The following is a 16,706-nucleotide window of genomic DNA, read 5'->3' as shown; positions in this document are numbered from 1 at the left end:
ATGCTGCATATAAGGACATAGAGTATAGTTTGTTGTGTCCGGGCTGTAACTTTCCCTTGTATGGACAGAATTTAAAATAACTTGCCACATGTGTTCGACATACCAAGACGACGTGTCGCGTGCAAGACCTGTGTCCCTATTTCTTAGGTCAAGGTCACACTTAGTGTTTATTCACAATGGAATGCTGCATATAAGAACACAGAGTATAGGTTGTAGTGTCCGGGCTGTAACTTTCCATTGTATGGACAGATTTTGAAATAACTTGCCACATGTGTTTGACATACCAAGACGACGTGTCGCGTGCAGAAACCGTGTCCCTACCTCTAAGGTCAAGGTCACACTTACGTGTTTATTCACGATGGAATGCTGCATATTAGGACATAGAGTATAGGTTGTTGTGGTCGGGCTGTAACTTTCCCTTGTATGGACAGATTTTAAAATAACTTGCCACATGTGTTGGGAATACCAAGATGACATGTCTCGTGCAAAACCCGTGTCCCTACCTCTTAGGCCAAGGTCACACTTAGTGTTTATTCACAATGGAATGCTGCATATAAGGACATAGAGTATAGGTTGTCGTGTCCGGGCTGTAACTTTCCCTTGTATGGACAGATTTTAAAATAACTTGCCATATGTGTACGACATACCAAGATGACGTGTCGCGTGCAAGAACCGTGTCCCTATTTCTTAGGTCAAGGTCACACTTATGTGTTTATTCACAATGGAATGCTGCATATAAGGACATAGAGTATAGGTTGTCGTGTCCGGGCTGTAACTTTCCCTTGTATGGACAGATTTTAAAATAACTTGCCACATGTGTTCGGCATACCACGACGACGTGTCACGATCAAGACCCGTGTCCCTACTTCTTATGTCAAGGTCACACTTAGTGTTTATTCACAATGGAATGCTGCATATAAGGACATAGAGTATAGGTTGTCGTGTCCGGGCTGTAACTTTCCCTTGTATGGACAGATTTTAAAATAACTTGCCACATGTGTTCGGCATACCAAGATGACATGTCTCGTGCAGAACCCGTGTCCCTACCTCTTAGGTCAAGGTCACACTTAGTGTTTATTCACAATGGAATGCTGCATATAAGGACATAGAGTATAGGTTGATGTGTCCGGGCTGTAACTTTCCCTTGTATGGACAGATTTTAAAATAACTTGCCACAAGTGTTCCACATACCAAGATGACGTGTCGCGTGCAAGAACCGTGTCCCTACCTCTAAGATCAAGGTCACACTTAGTGTTTATTCACAATGGAGTGCTGCATATAAGGACATAGAGTATAGGTTGTCGTGTCCGGGCTGTAACTTTCCCTTGTATGGACAGATTTTAAAATAACTTGCCACATGTGTTCGGCATACCAAGATGACATGTCTCGTGCAAAACCCGTGTCCCTACCTCTTAGGTCAAGGTCACACTTAGTGTTTATTCACAATGGAATGCTGCATATAAGGACATAGAGTATAGGTTGTCGTGTCCGGGAAGTAACTTTCCCTTGTGTGGACAGATTTTAAAATAACTTGCCATATGTGTACGACATACTAAGACGATGTGTCACATGCAAGACCCATGTCCCTACCTCTAAGTTGAAAGATACACTTAGTGTTTATTCACAATGGAATGCTGCATATAAGAACATCAGAATGTAGGTTGTCAAGTATGGGTGGTATTTTTTATGTTCAGAGGCAATTTAAAATAACTTGCCATATGTATTTGTTTGATCTTTAACTTTTCATATACTGACCTTGTTCATAGGTCAATGTCACATTCGGGGGCATTCGTCACATACTGTGACAGCTCTTGTTTAAAATGTTGTTGTAAAAGAAAAGTTATTTTTGATTTAAAAAATGTTTGCCTTCCGACATAGCATATATGATGTAATTTACCCATTATCTATACACACACTGATCATAGTGGAAAAAGTTAATAAGGTTGGCCATAGCTCAAAAACTTTTGAAGATATAAAGTGTTAAAGATTTAAAACTACATATGAAAACACATATTTTTTTATTTCTTTTACCAACCGACTATAAAAATGGTAGGGTTGGCGCCTATTCCATAGGTAGTGTCGGGTTACCCAAACCAAACATATTTTTTTAGGCCTGTTGACCAGGCATAGTTATGTTCACAGATTCCACTAAAAATGTTTATCCTGCTGGTGCACATGTTTAAGAAAGAACTATCCTCCGGATGCGCAGCTACTCACTCAGGTTACCCAATATTATTTTAGTATCATATGAAGGGGTAAAACATGCTGATTACATGTGTGTGAAATAAATTGTCTGGAAAATTACTGCAGTTTGATTTGTTTGTTTTATTTCAAAGGAAATCTGCCATGAAATGGCCAACCATTTTATCTGCCGAGGCCAAGAAAGCTTATTACCTATATAACTTTTTTTGGTATAAGTTTTAGTACATGTTCTTGCTCATTAAACCTCTTCAAATCATATGAAAATGATATGTGCTTGCAAGGCATCATAAATTCACATAATGGTTCAATGGTTCATCTGAAACCTTACAATAAAAGGATGAATATTAGCAACAATGAAGGAATTTGGTAACTAAATAAAAACAAGTCAATAGCGGGTTTAGTTGGAGTGCACTTGGCATGCCGTTCACAACTCCCTCCCTCGCCCCCCTAATATTGTCCAAGTGGATTTTTTTTGCATGTCAAAATTATAGAAATAATATTAATAGAATACATAAGACTGTGCCATTTTAAAGTAAAAACAGCAAAACAAATCCTGGGGGCGTTACTTAAAACCCATTACCACATTTAATGTAAATCTTACATCTAACACAAAAGGAGGTGGGGGGAGGGGGAAGGGGTTGGTCCACAGGTAACGTTGACAAATTTGTTTTATTTCAATTCAGTGTGAGGGTGTGCCGCCTCAAATGCCAAAGTCTTGATCCACCCCTGCTAGACCAAGTCTTAAGTTGCAGTTATAACTTGATTTGCTTTGTCGTATAATAGTCTGGAATAAGATCAAGTTCACCGATCCACAATATGCACATTGTTTGCATAAAATGCCTTTAATGTTGAAACTGTGCTAGATGTGGGTTTACAATTGTAAAGGTCTTGAACACAGATAATATTATATTTGTGCTAGTGGTTTTCGAGTGACCTTTGGAAGGACTTAATTTAAACTGCCTATAAGGTATAAAAACACTTGTCATTTTAACTTGATATTGCTTGATATAATGCATGTTTTTTTTTTACTCACCTTTTGCTCTCCCTGGTCTAAAGTTAAACAGTTAGTGAGAACCCTCATATGTACATGTATGCTTAAATTGTAATCTTTAATCTTTCCTTTTTTACGTATGCTTTAATTGTAATCTTTAATCTTTCCTTTTTTACGTTTGCTTTAATTGTAATCTTTAATCTTTTCTTATTTACTTTTACCATTCTTATAAATTTTATTCGAATGATTATGTAGTTGAAATAATCTGACACTATTTTATGTATTCTATCATAGATACATGAAATAGGATTACCATATCAAATATCTTAAAAAAATCCAGTCCATATGTACAATTATTTAGATTTCATAATCATAATGACGACGACAACAATGCTAATGATGATGATAATGATGATGACATTTATGACAATGGTGTTGACCATGACAATGATGATGATGATGTTGATGATGATGATGACATTTATGACAATGGTGTTGACCATGACAATGATGATGATGATGTTGATGATGATGATGACATTTATAACAATAGTGTTGACCATGACAATGATGATGTTGATGATGATGACATTTATGACAATGGTGTTGACCATGACAATGATGATGATGATGTTGATGATGATGACATTTATGACAATGGTGTTGACCATGACAATGATGATGATGATGATGATGATGATGATGATGATGATGATGATGATGATGATGATGATGATGATGATGATGATGACATTTATGACAATAGTGTTGACCATGACAATGATGATGATGATGATGATGATGATGATGATGATGATGATGATGATGATGATGATGATGATGATGATGATGATGATGGTGATGATGATGACATTTATGACAATGGTGTTGACCATGACAATGATGATGTTGATGATGATGATGATGATGACATTTATGACAATGGTGTTGACCATGACAATGATGATGATGATGATGACATTTATGACAATGGTGTTGACCATGACAATGATGATGATGATGATGATGATGATGATGATGACATTTATGACAATGGTGTTGACCATGACAATGATGATGATGATGATGATGATGATGATGATGATGATGATGATGATGATGATGATGATGATGATGATGATGATGATGACATTTATGACAATGTGTTGACCATGACAATGATGATGATGATGTTGATGATGATGACATTTATGACAATGGTGTTGACCATGACAATGATGATGATGATGATGATGACATTTATGACAATGGTGTTGACCATGACAATGATGATGATGATGATGATGATGATGATGATGATGATGATGATGATGATGATGATGATGATGATGATGATGATGACATTTATGACAATAGTGTTGACCATGACAATGATGATGATGATGATGATGATGATGATGATGATGATGATGATGATGATGATGATGATGATGATGACATTTATGACAATGGTGTTGACCATGGCAATAATGATGTTGATGATAATAAATGTAACATTTATGATGTCAACACTTATTGTGGTCATCATAACCTGATATTACAACTTGCATATAAATCGATGTTTGAATTTAATTGATTCTGTTTTTACTCATTTCAGAATTCCAAAAATGGAGTAAAGTTACACCATTGACTAAACCATGGCACATTTATTGCAAAAAGCACTGCCATGCTGTAGAATAAAGTATTTGTGGAAAACATTCATTGTTCGCAACCAGCATACGTTGCAACAATATGTTACAGTGCTCAGCAATTCCTTGCAGAATCAAACTGTCAAAGACTGTACACGGTTCGATACAAAAGTTGATTCCGTTGGAAGACAATTAGGAAGGACATACGTAACTCTTGCAAAACCCTTTGCCAAATATGATTCTGGGACATGTTTTGCAAACTCACATGGTATTAGCACTTCCAAGAAAAGTCTTCCTCACGTTCTTCATAGGACAGAATCTCATGTGGCAGATCCACTGTTTCAAAGATTGAAAACATCAGTTTCACGAACACCAGCAGCAAGTTTGCACCAGCAGCGAAGGTATGTTGTGTCGACTTCCCCTCACGTAGTGCTTGGTACGAAATGGCGCAAAGGGGAGATCCCGTTTTTGTAAGTTTAGCTGCTCATTTGTTTACTGCGGTGTTCTGATAATAGATTGCTGTGATTGGCTGGCTCGACCTCCGCTCGGATTTTACTGAATTTTATGATAGATAATACCCATATTCTTCCCTTATTTTATGAATATATATTTTGCCTGCATACTTTAGATCTTAATATAAAGTTTTAACAATTGAAGGGGCACAATATGAATTGATGCAAATAAAAAATAATTTAATTTTAAAATGTTATTATGTTTAACTTATTTGACTTTATTGATCAAAACAACAACAAAAAATGCATGATTTGTGTACAGATTATAATGTTATTAATAAGATGATAAATCACCTTATTAATAAGTATTTTATTAATCAACTATTACCATTTGGTTAAAAAATTCTTATTTCTTACCTTAAGTTCACATTGAAGCCGTATTTATCCCTTATCCATTCATGGTGTCTTGATTTTGCTGATTTTGACATGCATCCTTAAAGTGACAGTGCACATATTTATGAATAAAGCACTGTACATTGTAAGGAAGCATGTCTTTTCGTCTTTATTTCGTAAATTGTTTGCTAAAACGTCAAATGTTTTACATTCGTCGTCCAATTTGTTGGTGTACAAAATCATAATAGTCGTAAAATCCACCAATGGGTCAAATACAACTGTTATATCAATCCGTACAAAGTGGTTCAAACATTCAATAGTTTCAAGTATTCCAATTAGAGTTATACAAAGCACACAATTTTCATTACAGTCAGAAAACGGAAAACAAAATGGCTACCGTTAAAAATAATTTCCAGCATATTTTTCATATTAGGCAAGTTTCGACAGCCCATGAAAATTGCCCATTTCTCCAATCCTATATTAGGCGAGTTTTGTAGCCAAATACATAATAGTTGATTAATAAAAAAATATATTAGCGATAGTTTGGTACTTTTTGACTGGGGAATTTGTGACCATGCAGCTGAAAAAAAACAAAACATGTATGAAGGGTAGCATTAAAATTAAAAAAGTATTTTTTTTTGCATCAACCTACATTGTATGCCTTTAACAGTTTTTGCCACTATTTCCTCACCATTTACCACTGTGTATTAAGTATCCCAGGGTATTATTAACAGTCTGGCTATATTGTTTTTTGCATTTTTATAATTATCCAAGCACAAGGGCCAGTATTCAATATTGATCTTATCCGTATCCTTTGACATGCCCTAGTGATTCCATTCAGCCTATTGGTCAGCTAAATATACAGGCCAATCAAAACACTTAGTTTCTAATCTTCAATTTAAGTTCAATCTATGTTGCTTATTGAATATGGACCAAGGCTAATGTGTGTTTAAAGCTTGGGATCTACTCACAAAACGTACAGTCGAACCCTTTTGGTTCAAACTGTCATGGCTGGAATCCCTGTGGCTCGAACTGGATCTAAAGGACGGTTTTCTTTATACTGAATGTAAGCATTCCTACTTGGCTCGAATTTTCCGAGGCTCGAGGTATTTTTGTCAGTCCTTGGGCGTTCAAGCCAACGGGGTTCGACTGCACACATGTTGCCTGAGAGAATATGCACATATATAGCAAGGCCCATAACTCTGCTGACTTATATGATGTTGAGTTATGCCACTTTTTTGACTGAAAATAAAGAACATAGAAGTGTGTGTGTTCACTGCACATGACTCTTGTTTATTGTTAACTTAAATTTTTAAAGCTGCACACTCGCAGATTGAACTTTTTAGCTCACCTGTCACGTAGTGACAAGGTGAGCTTTTGTGATCACTCTTCGTCCGTCGTCCGTCCGTCCGTCCGTCCGTCCTTCCGTCCGTTTGTCCGTCCGTCCGTTCACAATTGCTTGTGAACACAATAGAGGTCACAATTTTGACCTAATCTTTATGAAACTTGGTCAGACTGATCATCTCTATAAAATCTAGGTCAAGTTCGATATTGGGTCATCCGCGGTCAATAATTAGGTCACTAGGTCAATTAGTAGAAAAACCTTGTGAACACAATAGAGGTCACAATTTTAGCCTAATCTCAATTCAACTTGGTCAGAATGATCATCTCTAGAAAAATATAGGTCAAGTTCGATATTGGGTCATTCGCGGTCAACAACTAGGTCACTAGGTCAATTAGTACAAAAACCTTGTGAACACAATAGAGGTCACAATTTTAGCCTAATCTCAATGCAACTTGGTCAGAATAATCATCTCTATAAAATCTAGGTCAAGTTCGATATTGGGTCATCCGCAGTCAATAACTAGGTCACTAGGTCAATTATTAGAAAAACCTTGTGAACACAACAGAGGTCACAATTTTGACCTAATCTTTATGAAACTTGGTCAGACTGATCATCTCTATGAAATCTAGGTCAAGTTCGATATTGGGTCATCTGGGGTCAAAAACTAGGTCAGTAGGTCAATTAGTAGAAATACCTTGTGAACACATTAGAGGTCACAATTTTAGCCTAATCTCAATGCAACTTGGTCAGAATGATCATCTCTATAAAATTTAGGTCAAGTTCGATATTGGGTCATCCGCGGTCAATAACTAGGTCACTAGGTCAATTATTAGAAAAACCTTGTGAACACAATAGAGGTCACAATTTTAGCCTAATCTCAATGCAATTTGGTCAGAATGATCATCGCTATAAAATGTAGGTCAAGTTTGATATTGGGTCATTCACGGTCAATAACTAGGTCACTAGGTCAATTAGTACAAAAACCTTGTGAACACAATAGAGGTCACAATTTTAGCCTAATCTCAATGCAACTTGGTCAGAATGATCATCTCTATAAAATCTAGGTCAAGTTCGTTATTGGGCCATCTGCGGTCAATAACTAGGTCACTAGGTCAATTAGTACAAAAACCTTGTGAACACAATAGAGGTCACAATTTTAGGCTAATCTTAATGCAACTTGGTCAGAATGATCATCTCTATAAAATCTGGGTCAAGTTCGATATTGGGTCATACGCAGTCAATAACTAGGTCACTAGGTCAATTATTAGAAAAACCTTGTGAACAAAATAGAGGTCACAATTTTAGCCTTATCTTAATGAAACTTGGTCAGAATGATCATCTTAACATAAGCTAGGTCAAGTTCCATATTGGGTCAACCCAGGTCAAAAACTAGGTCACTAGGTCAATTAGTAGAAAAACCTTGTGAACACAATAGAGGTCACAATTTTAGGCTTAACTCAATTCAACTTGGTCAGAATGATCATCTCTAGAAAAATATAGGTCAAGTTTGATATTGGGTCATTCGCGGTCAATAACTAGGTCACTAGGTCAATTAGTATAAAAACCTTGTGAACACAATAGAGGTCACAACTTAAGCCTAATCTAAATGTAACTTGGTCAGAATGATCATCTCTATAAAATCTAGGTCAAGTTCGATATTGGGTCATTTACCGTCAATAACTAGGTCAATAGGTCAATTAGTAGAAAAACCTTGTGAACACAATAGAGGTCACAATTTGTGACCGCTTGATGTACGTCGTTCGTCAACATTTTGCTTCGAACAACATCTCCTTAACCCCTTGGCCAATCATGATGAAACTTGGCAGGGATGTTCCTTGCATGAAGCTCTACCAAAGTTATTCAAAGACATGGATTCCATGCGAAACTCTGGTTGCCATGGTAACCGATAAGAAAAACTTAAAAAAAATTCTCCTCCAAAACCACAAGGCCTAGAGCTTTGATATTTGATATGTAGCATCACCTAATGGACCTCTACCAAGATTCTTCAAATTATGCCCCTGGGGTCAAAAATGACCCCGCCCCGGGTCACGTGGTTTACATAGACTTAGATATGGAAAACTTAACAAATCTTCTCCAAAACTAGAAGTCCTAGGGCTTTGATATTTGGCATGTATAATTACTTTATGGACATCTACCAAGATTGTTCTAATTATGCCTCTGGAGTGATAAGAGGCCCTGCCCGGGGGTTGCAAGTTTTACATAGGCTTATTTAGTGAAAACTTAAAATCTTGTCTAAAACCACAAGGCCTAGGCATTTGATATATGGTATGTAGCTTTACCTTGTGGTTCTCTACCGAGATTATTCAAATTATGCCCCTGAAGTGATAAGAGGCCCCACCTAGGGGGTCACAAGTTTTACATAGGCTTATATAAGGAAAGTGTTTAAAAATCTTCTTGTCTGAAAATGCAAGGCCTACGCATTCAATATTTGGTATGTATCATAACCAAGTGGTCCTCTACCAAGATTGTTCAATTTATGCCCCTGGGGAGAAGAGGCCCTATCCTGGGGGGAGTCACAAGTTTTGCATAGGCTTATATAGAACAAAAAACTTCTTGTCTAAACCAACAAGACATTGGCATTTTATATGTGGCATAACCTAGTGGCCCGCTACCAAGATTGTTCAATTTGTGCACCTGTGGTGAAAAGAGGCCTCACCCTGGGTGTCACAAGTTTTACATAGGCTTATATAGGAAAAAACTTTAAAATTTTCTTGTCTGAAGCCACAAGGACTAGGTCTTAAATATTTGGTTTGAAGCATTGCCTACTGATAGGGTCATGTGGGGTAAAAAACTAGGTCAGTGGGACAAATAAAAGAGTGGCCTCTAGGGGCCATACTTTTCATTGGATCTTTATGATAATAGGTCAGAATGTTCACTTTATTTAGCAAAGCTACAGGTGAGCGATACAGGGCCATCATGGCCCTCTTGTTTATGTTTTGTCTTGGAACAAGCCAATTTTTGCGAAAATCCATGGAAACCAGTTATATAAGATTGCAGACAAAAAATGAGACCACAGTTTTTTATATTTAAGTTAAAAAATTGATGTTTTATGCATTTTTCTCAAACCGTTAGTAATGGTTTAAGCCGTACAACATTAATTTTCGAACAGAAATATGAAAATCTTTGATCTGATTTTTTTGTCAGCAATCTTATACCATTGATTTGTAGATATTTACGCAAAAGTTTGCTCTTTCCAAGATAAAAATTAAAGAAGTTGTAAAAATGGTTTATCTGTGAGAGTGCAGCTTTAAAGGATAGGCTGTATAATACTTTTTTGACAAATCTTCAAAATTAATGTTAGTGATCTGATATAAGGACACGGTTTTGGTATATAGAGTGGGGATATTAATATGATAGGACGCATTTCTCACGTCCTGTATAACATGAGTTTTGTGAGCAAACACATTATAAATTGAGACACCGAAACGGTCGAAACGGATGCAAATTTATACACGAAATGAGACTTGATTCTGGTTGTCAGAAAGGCTTTTCATCAGAATATTCCTTTCATTATAATATACTGCCATGTATTAATTTCACATTTAAATGCACTGTTTTAGTTTTAACCGGCAAAAAAAACTGCATTTGACTTTAGCATGTCACATTTCTCAGAATTTCCACACCTGAAATAAAGTGGTAAATCAAGTGGCTGAATTTTTTCTGATGGATAAGATAAAGGAAATTGATAGGCGTTTAATAACACATTTATTCACACTGTTAACAATATAGCAAAAAAATTATGAAGCAATTTACTCACAGTTTTAAATGTCTTAAGGATTTTTTTTTAAATATGAACATTTGCAAGTCATCAATTGAGCGTCTCACTCTTATTATGTTTTAATAATTTAAAAACTCTGACTTTTTAGCACTTTCGAAAAATCACTCCAAAAGTTTCCATTTTGAATGCAAAAGTAATTTAGGTAGAACATTATGTTATTGGAAAGAGTGAAAAACTAGAAAGTGCTGAAATTCTGATATCACCAAGAACGAGTTTTTTCAAGGTCAATCAGCACTAAAAAACCTGTTCGATGAAGTTCTTTAGTTATTATTATTCATAATATTTATTCACTAATCTATTTATAATGTCACCCATTGTAATGTAACCCAGTTTAAACCCTGAGGTTTATGTGCCATAGTTTATTTATAAACTAATGAGTGCATTGTCAAAGGTATAGAAACGTAATTGATTGTATGCTTGAAAGAAAACTTATATTTGGTATAAAGTCCATTTATTAACTCAATTTACATTAGGCGTAAACAAATAAAAAAAATGTTTGTTTCTAATTTTACTGCAAATTCCACAGTAAAAAAGTGCCAAAATATCACTAATATTTTTAGCTCACCTGTCACTTTGTGACATGGTGAGCTTTTGTGATCGCCTTTTGTCCGTCGTGCGTCGTGCGTCGTCCGTCAACAATTTACTTAAAAGACATCTCCTCCTTAACCGCCGGGCCAATATTAATAAAACTTCATAGGGATGTTCCTTGGGTGGTCTTCTATCAAAGTTGTTCAAAGAATTCAATTCCATGCAGAACTCTGGTTGCCATGGCAAACAAAAGGAAACACTTTAAAAATCTTCTTCTCCCAAACCATAAGGCTTAGGCCATTGATATATGGTAGGTAGGATCAACAAATGGTCCTCTACCAAGATTGTTCAAATTATGGCCCTGGGGTCAAAATTGGCCCCGCCCCGGGGGGTCATGGGTTTTCTCTATATGTTTATAGTGAAAACTTCAAAAATCTTCTCCTCTGAACTTACTTGGCCTAGAGCTTAGATATTTGGCATGATTCATCGTCTAGTGGACCTCTACAAAGATTGTTCAAATTATGGCCTTGGGGTCAAAATTGGCCCCGCCCCGGGGGGTCATGGGTTTTCTCTATATATGTTTATAGTGAAAACTTCAAAAATCTTCTCCTCTGAACTTACTTGGCCTAGAGCTTAGATGTTTGGCATGATTCATCGTCTAGTGGACCTCTACAAAGTTTGAACAAATTATGGCCCTGGGGTCAAAATTGGCCCCGCCCCGGGGGGTCATGGGTATTCTCTATATGTTTAGAGTTAAAACTTCAAAAATCTTCTCCTCTGAACTTACTTGGACTAGAGCTTAGATATTTGGCATGATTCATCGTCTAGTGGACCTTTACAAAGATTGTTCAAATTATGGCCTTGGGGTCAAAATTGGCCCCGCCCCGGGGGTCATGGGTTTTTTCTATATGTTTATAGTGAAAACTTCAAAAATCTTCTCCTTTGAACTTACTTGGACTAGAGCTTAGATATTTGGCATGATTCATTGTCTAGTGGACCTCTACAAAGATTGTTCAAATTATGGCCTTGGGGTCAAAATTGGCCCCGCCCCGGGGGGTCATGGGTATTCTCTATATGTTTATAGTTAAAACATAAAAAATCTTCTCCTCTGAACTTACTTGGACTAGAGCTTAGATATTTGGCATGATTCATTGTCTAGTGGACCTCTACAAAGATTGTTCAAATTATGGTCCTGGGGTCAAAATTGGCCCCGCCCCTGGGGGGTCATGGGTTTTCTCTATATGTTTATAGTAAAAAAAATAAAAAATCTCCTCTGAACTTACGTTGCTTAGAGCTTAGATATTTGGCATGATTCATCGTCTAATGGACCTCTACAAAGATTGTTCAAATTATGGCCCAAATTATGGCCTGGGGTCAAAATTGGCCCCGCCCCTGGGGGTCATGGGTTTTCTCTATATATGTTTATAGTGAAAACTTCAAAAATCTTCTCCTCTGAACTTACTTGGCCTAGAGCTTAGATGTTTGGCATGATTCATCGTCTAGTGGACCTTTACAAAGATTGTTCAAATTATGGCCTTGGGGTCAAAATTGGCCCCGCCCCGGGGGTCATGGGTTTTTTCTATATGTTTATAGTGAAAACTTCAAAAATCTTCTCCTTTGAACTTACTTGGACTAGAGCTTAGATATTTGGCATGATTCATTGTCTAGTGGACCTCTACAAAGATTGTTCAAATTATGGCCTTGGGGTCAAAATTGGCCCCGCCCCGGGGGGTCATGGGTATTCTCTATATGTTTATAGTTAAAACTTAAAAAATCTTCTCCTCTGAACTTACTTGGACTAGAGCTTAGATATTTGGCATGATTCATCGTCTAGTGGACCTCTACAAAGATTGTTCAAATTATGGTCCTGGGGTCAAAATTGGCCCCGCCCCTGGGGGGTCATGGGTTTTCTCTATATGTTTATAGTAAAAAAAATAAAAAATCTCCTCTGAACTTACGTTGCTTAGAGCTTAGATATTTGGCATGATTCATCGTCTAGTGGACCTCTACAAAGATTGTTCAAATTATGGTCCTGGGGTCAAAATTGGCCCCGCCCCGGGGGGTTAGGGTATTCTCTATATGTTTATAGTTAAAACATAAAAAGTCTTCTCCTCTGAAATTACTTGGCCTAGACTTAGATATTTGGCATGATTCAACGTCTAGTGGACCTCTACAAAGATTGTTCAAATTATGGCCTTGGGGTCAAAATTGGCCACGCCCCCTTGGGGGGTCATGGGTTTTCTCTATATGTTTATAGTTAAAACTTCAAAAATCATCTCCTCTGAACTTACGTTGCTTAGAGCTTAGATATTTGGCATGATTCATCGTCTAGTGGACCTCTACAAAGATTGTTCAAATTATGGCCCTGGGGTCAAAATTGGCCTCACCCCGGGGCTGATGGGTTTTCTCTATATGTGTTATAGTGAAAACTTAAAAAATCTTCTCCGAACTCACAAAGACAAGTAACGTCTTAATTTAAACTGGATAACATATTTAGTACACATACCAATTTTCAATGTGGGCCACATACAACAATTTATAACAAATATACATATATAGATACACACGTAAAATCAAGTAGTGACAAGAGCTTAGATATTTGGCATGATATATCATCTAGTTGACTTGTACCAATATTGTTCAATCTTTGGCCCTGGGGTCAAAAAATGGCCCCACCCGGGCGGTCATGGGTTTCCTTATATATGTATATGATGAAAACTTAAAAAATCTTCTTCTCCGAAACCAAAAGGCGAAACCCTTAGATATTTGGTATGAAGCATCGTTTATCAGACCACTATTAAGATTGTTCAAACTTTAGCCCTGGGGTCAAAATTGGCCACGCCCCGTGTTCATAGGCTTAGGTTTTCAATATTTGTATATAATGGAAGAATGTGCAATATATGACAGGTGAGCGATTCAGGGCCATTTGGCCCTCTTGTTTCATTTTTGGTACACAAATCATATGCTTTTTGTTTTGATCATTGACAGTCAAATGAGTTAAACATAATAATGTATTAAAATTATTTAATTGTATTTTTTTTTGCATCAACCTCCATTGTGCACCTTTTTTTTCATTTTCACACTAAAAACAGCCGCTGTTTGTTCTTGGTTCATCTTCCCTAGTAACAAACTACTGAAAATTATTTCAAAGGAGTAAAACAAATAACAGCCCGAAAAAAGAGTTTTTGCATTATGTTTTGTTTCTCAAAACTGCGCCATTTTATTAGCATACTTTTGAAAGGTTATTGCTGGTTTCTGCAGTATTTGTGTGAACGTCAAGGCGGGTGATTCTTTCACATAATCTTTATCAATGACACAGCTGCATCCCACAATTTGTCAGTCTTGCACATATCAGCCGACTCTCCCAGTTTCTTCAACCTCGATGTGGTTGATGATGTCATTTTTATGACATATCGTGTCTATTAAAGTGTTATGTTTGTTCATCTAGCATTGATGATAATTAATTGTTAATTAATACTGTTTATCTGTATATTGTAATGTTAGCCTTATCGCATATAAACTTTGTCATTGTCAATGTCAAGTTAATATAAAAAGTGAAGAGAAATGGGGATGTTATGATGAAAAAACATTGAAAGACAGCTGCAAATGGTATATATTTGATTATAACAAAAGGAAGATCATGCGCTTTTTTTATTTAAACCAATAATGAATAACAGGAACAACACTACATGTTAAATAGCCCATAAAGAACAGTAGCAAACATTTATTGTTTTTATGCGCAAGGAAAACCTGAAAAATAGTTTGGTAATCTGTCCCCTGTGCAAAAGCCTATTAGCGCCTGTGCTGGGCTTGGGGTCATATTCGATATAATTCTTATCCTTATCCTTAGACACTCCTTAGTAAATCCATTGAATCCGTTGGCAAGTTATTTTATGGTCCAATCAAAACACTTGCAATCCTAAAATTAAGTGAAATCAAACGTGGCTTAATTGAATACATCCCTTGGCCAAAAATATACGAAGAAAGAAAAGTTGGTGGGCCATTTGGTCTTGATAATCCTTTACTAGGCTGCTTCTATAAAAAGGATACATTTTTCGTAAGCTAGTAACTACAGAAAAGATGTAATTAATAGGAGAAAAATTAACAGTAAGGACATTTCTTTACCATGGCAATAAAAATATTAAGTTCAGGGAAACAAATAAAATTTTTTTATATGCCTTAAAGCTTAATGTGGACACAAGAGAAAAACAGAGTTAAATCTTAATGATTAAGGTGAGTGTAGCGAGCGAGTCCTTCGTAATTATTAAGATATTACTTTAGGTCATCTTACTGACAACCTCATTGGCTGACACATTGTAAACGCAAAATCTGAGGCAGGGATTGTGTATTTGATGAGTGGCAATAGGCGGACCTTAAAACACCCGTGAAAGATGAAATTTCTGCAATTTCATTGGCTGAAAATGTAGGTTGTATTCTAAAACATATTTACCACTAGCATGCAAGTGTAACTGTGATATCATAATTGATGATCACCACTTCAAAATTAAATCATTAAACCTTTTTATCTTATTCTAGTGTTATAACTCTTGAAAATATAAATGTATAATAACTGTTTGTAATGAAATTGTCATATAATACTAATAGCTATGGTTATCTGTATGTTACAATTGAAAGCTATAAAGAATAAAAATAATTTATTGAATATCAATAGAATATCACCTTGGTTTTATTCAATACAAAGTCTATTAACTATTTATATTAAATTGGTTAAAATCTGGCATAAAGTTTTTATCAGATTTAGAAAGCAGGTGTAATATCTCCATTTTTATTTTCTAGAGATGGCGTTGAGTCGACAAATCTTCATATCGAGGAGCTGGAGGACAAGCTGTTCGATTATTTGTGCGAAGACAGTCAGGTTTTGCTCATCTCAAAATTTAAAAAGGTAATGAATAGACATCATAAAAGTTTTGCGAGACAGAAAACTCATTTGCCATAATTTTTGTCAAATAATACAGTGTGTGTATACCACGTGATAAATGACGTCATATATGCTATGTCGGAAGGCAATATTTTGCTTAAAATGAAGACTTAAATCACTGATAACTTTTCTTTTACTACACCATTTTAAACAAAACAAATGGCAGTCTATGCCACTTAAAGAGCCCCGCCTTCATTTTATTACCAAAGTTTGATAAGGTAAATAGTTAAATCAATACTTCGACAAACCTGTTTTCAAAATAAATGTTTTGACAGTGCTCCGTCAGACAGCTGTATTGTGAAAAGGTTTGTCAAAGTGTTTGAAGAAACTAAACTCTCAATCAAACTCTGGTAAAAGACCAAAGGCGGGGCTCCTTAAGAGGCGTAGACTGCGCTATGTTTCATCGCA

The 16,706-nt window shown here is 36.2% G+C and overlaps 1 protein-coding gene across 11 annotated transcripts in view; it reads left to right on the top strand.

Moving 5' to 3' along the window:
- The window catches only part of LOC128206507 (glutaminase liver isoform, mitochondrial-like), a 41,957-nt gene that overhangs the window by 4,106 nt on the left and 21,145 nt on the right, over window positions 1-16,706 (top strand). For 4 of the 11 annotated variants that reach the window (XM_052909029.1, XM_052909030.1, XM_052909028.1 and 1 more), the window contains 2 exons: window positions 4,812-5,312; window positions 16,157-16,262. In XM_052909029.1, coding sequence (XP_052764989.1) covers window positions 4,852-5,312; window positions 16,157-16,262 — 567 coding nt within the window. In that variant the 5' untranslated portion in view covers window positions 4,812-4,851. Of the gene's footprint in view, window positions 1-2,885; window positions 3,170-4,811; window positions 5,313-15,686; window positions 15,783-16,156; window positions 16,263-16,706 lie in introns of those variants that run through there. The other 7 variants (XM_052909026.1, XM_052909025.1, XM_052909024.1 and 4 more) reach the window with 5 other exon arrangements.

This window comes from Mya arenaria, chromosome 10 (assembly GCF_026914265.1).
Source record: "Mya arenaria isolate MELC-2E11 chromosome 10, ASM2691426v1".
In the NCBI taxonomy this organism is placed as follows: Eukaryota; Metazoa; Mollusca; class Bivalvia; order Myida; family Myidae; genus Mya; species Mya arenaria.
This window is presented reverse-complemented; position numbering and strand designations above follow the sequence as displayed.